Source organism: Phytophthora parasitica, assembly GCF_000247585.1.
Source record: "Phytophthora parasitica INRA-310 unplaced genomic scaffold supercont2.46, whole genome shotgun sequence".
NCBI lineage: Eukaryota > Oomycota > Peronosporomycetes > Peronosporales > Peronosporaceae > Phytophthora > Phytophthora nicotianae.
The window spans coordinates 431,800-433,415 of NW_008649032.1; the positions used below are offsets into that span (position 1 = coordinate 431,800).

The 1,616-nt window shown below is 48.3% G+C and overlaps 2 protein-coding genes across 2 annotated transcripts; one reads left to right on the plus strand and one right to left on the minus strand.

Annotated features, from left to right (window-relative positions):
* Positions 1–55: 55 nt before the first annotated feature.
* On the minus strand, positions 56–560 carry PPTG_23671 (hypothetical protein; the record flags this gene model as incomplete). The annotated part of the gene is made up of 1 exon (XM_008912361.1): positions 56–560. A coding segment is annotated over one exon (504 nt), but the record flags the coding sequence as incomplete, so codon positions are not given.
* A 354-nt stretch (positions 561–914) lies between these two features.
* PPTG_15310 (hypothetical protein) lies at positions 915–1,139 on the plus strand (the record flags this gene model as incomplete). The annotated part of the gene is made up of 2 exons (XM_008912362.1): positions 915–1,062; positions 1,123–1,139. The coding sequence occupies 2 exons, from the start codon at positions 915–917 to the stop codon at positions 1,137–1,139; spliced, it is 165 nt and encodes a 54-aa protein (XP_008910610.1).
* Between the last annotated feature and the right edge of the window lie 477 nt (positions 1,140–1,616).

The window sequence follows — 1,616 nt, forward strand, 5'->3', positions numbered from 1 at the left end:
ATCATAAGGGGTCTCCATTTCTTCTTATTTGGCGTATCAACACGTGCACCTTTCTTGAGAAGTAATTCAGTAATAGCAAGGTAGCCATGTTCACAGGCGATGTGAAGAACAGTGTCTCCACTGGGAAGCTGGAAGCCAATGTTGGCTCCAGCTTTCAAAAGGATGTCCACCACATTGGTGTTGCCACGGGAGACAGCGAACGCAAGGGGTGTCTTGCCGTCTGCACTTGTCACTTCCAGATTAGCGCCATGTTCAACCAGTAAGCTTACCACTTCAGTGTGGCCAGTCATAGCTGCATATACAAGCGCAGATTTACCCCGCGGATCTTGGACGTTAATATCGGCCCCTCTCACGAGGAGATCTTGAACAGCTTTTAATTTTCCGCAGCGACAGGCCGCTAACAACGCATATCCGGTCGAAATGAGCTCACGACCCGCCTCGTTGACTGGTGTCTCTCGTACCGCAAGGTCGGTCTCAGTGGATGCCATCTTCTTAGCTCTGATGCGGGGCGGCTCCGTGACAACCTGATACGCGAATCTTTTATCGTTGCTGTGGGTAGTGGAATCCACAATGTGGATACTGGAATCCATGAATTAGATGCTTTGGATATTATACAGTATAGTATCAAAAGTCAGAATATAACGTATAATGTATACTGTATCCATGTTTGTGGGGTACGTTAGTTCCATCGCAACCGTTATTGAGGGTACACTTTGATTACACTTTGCGACACCGAAAATCGGTCATTCCGACTTCTACATCAACCGGCCATTTGAGCCTCGCCGCTCCTGGGCTCTGCTGTCTCCAGCCTCGCGCCTCATAAGCACAGTCTGCAACAGCGCCGCCTAGCTGTCTCTCTCTCTCTCTCCACTCCAAGGTATCGACGGCGCTGTTCAAGTGTAACCCCACCAAAAATGCCGATGACATTGACGATGAAGCAGAGAAAGACGTTCATTGTACGTATCATTCTCTTCAAGTGTCAGGACATAGCGGCCGCAGATCTGGACATGCTTGGTGGCAAGAGCGACCCGTACGTGGTGTTCACGCTTGTTGGACAGCACGGTTCTTACCCGAAGGCGGCGAGCTGTCGACCAGAGATACTGATCACATCAATCTGTTCAGTGAACAGATTGATGTGACAGCACAAATAAAGACTTACATTTATTATTGTAAATGTAAGTACTAGGGTAAGACAGATCCTAAGAGTACTGGGATACAGTGCACCGGCAGACAGAGGCTGTCTGCCAACCAAACAAGAGTGCGATGAGGATTCGAGGGAGATGCTGTCCGAGGACGAGCTCACTTCTTCTTCTGCCTCAGACTGAGCACAAGTCTATAGAATAGGTAGTTAAGAGTAAAGTTAAATAAACTGTATCGAGAGCTACTCTACAGAGTTCAATTCATCATTTCAAATAAGATAAGGAAGCCCACTGAGTCCAACATGAGCAGGCTGTAGTTCCAAGGGAATAAGGCGCATTTTCGCTGGCTGGAAGGACAAGTTTGTGGATCATCTAGCTGCCAAGAGCGACGACATCGCGATGTTTGAGCTCCAGCATAATCGTGAGAAGCCTCTCACCCGTTACGAGGATTTGCTCAAATTCCAGTTGACAATCCCG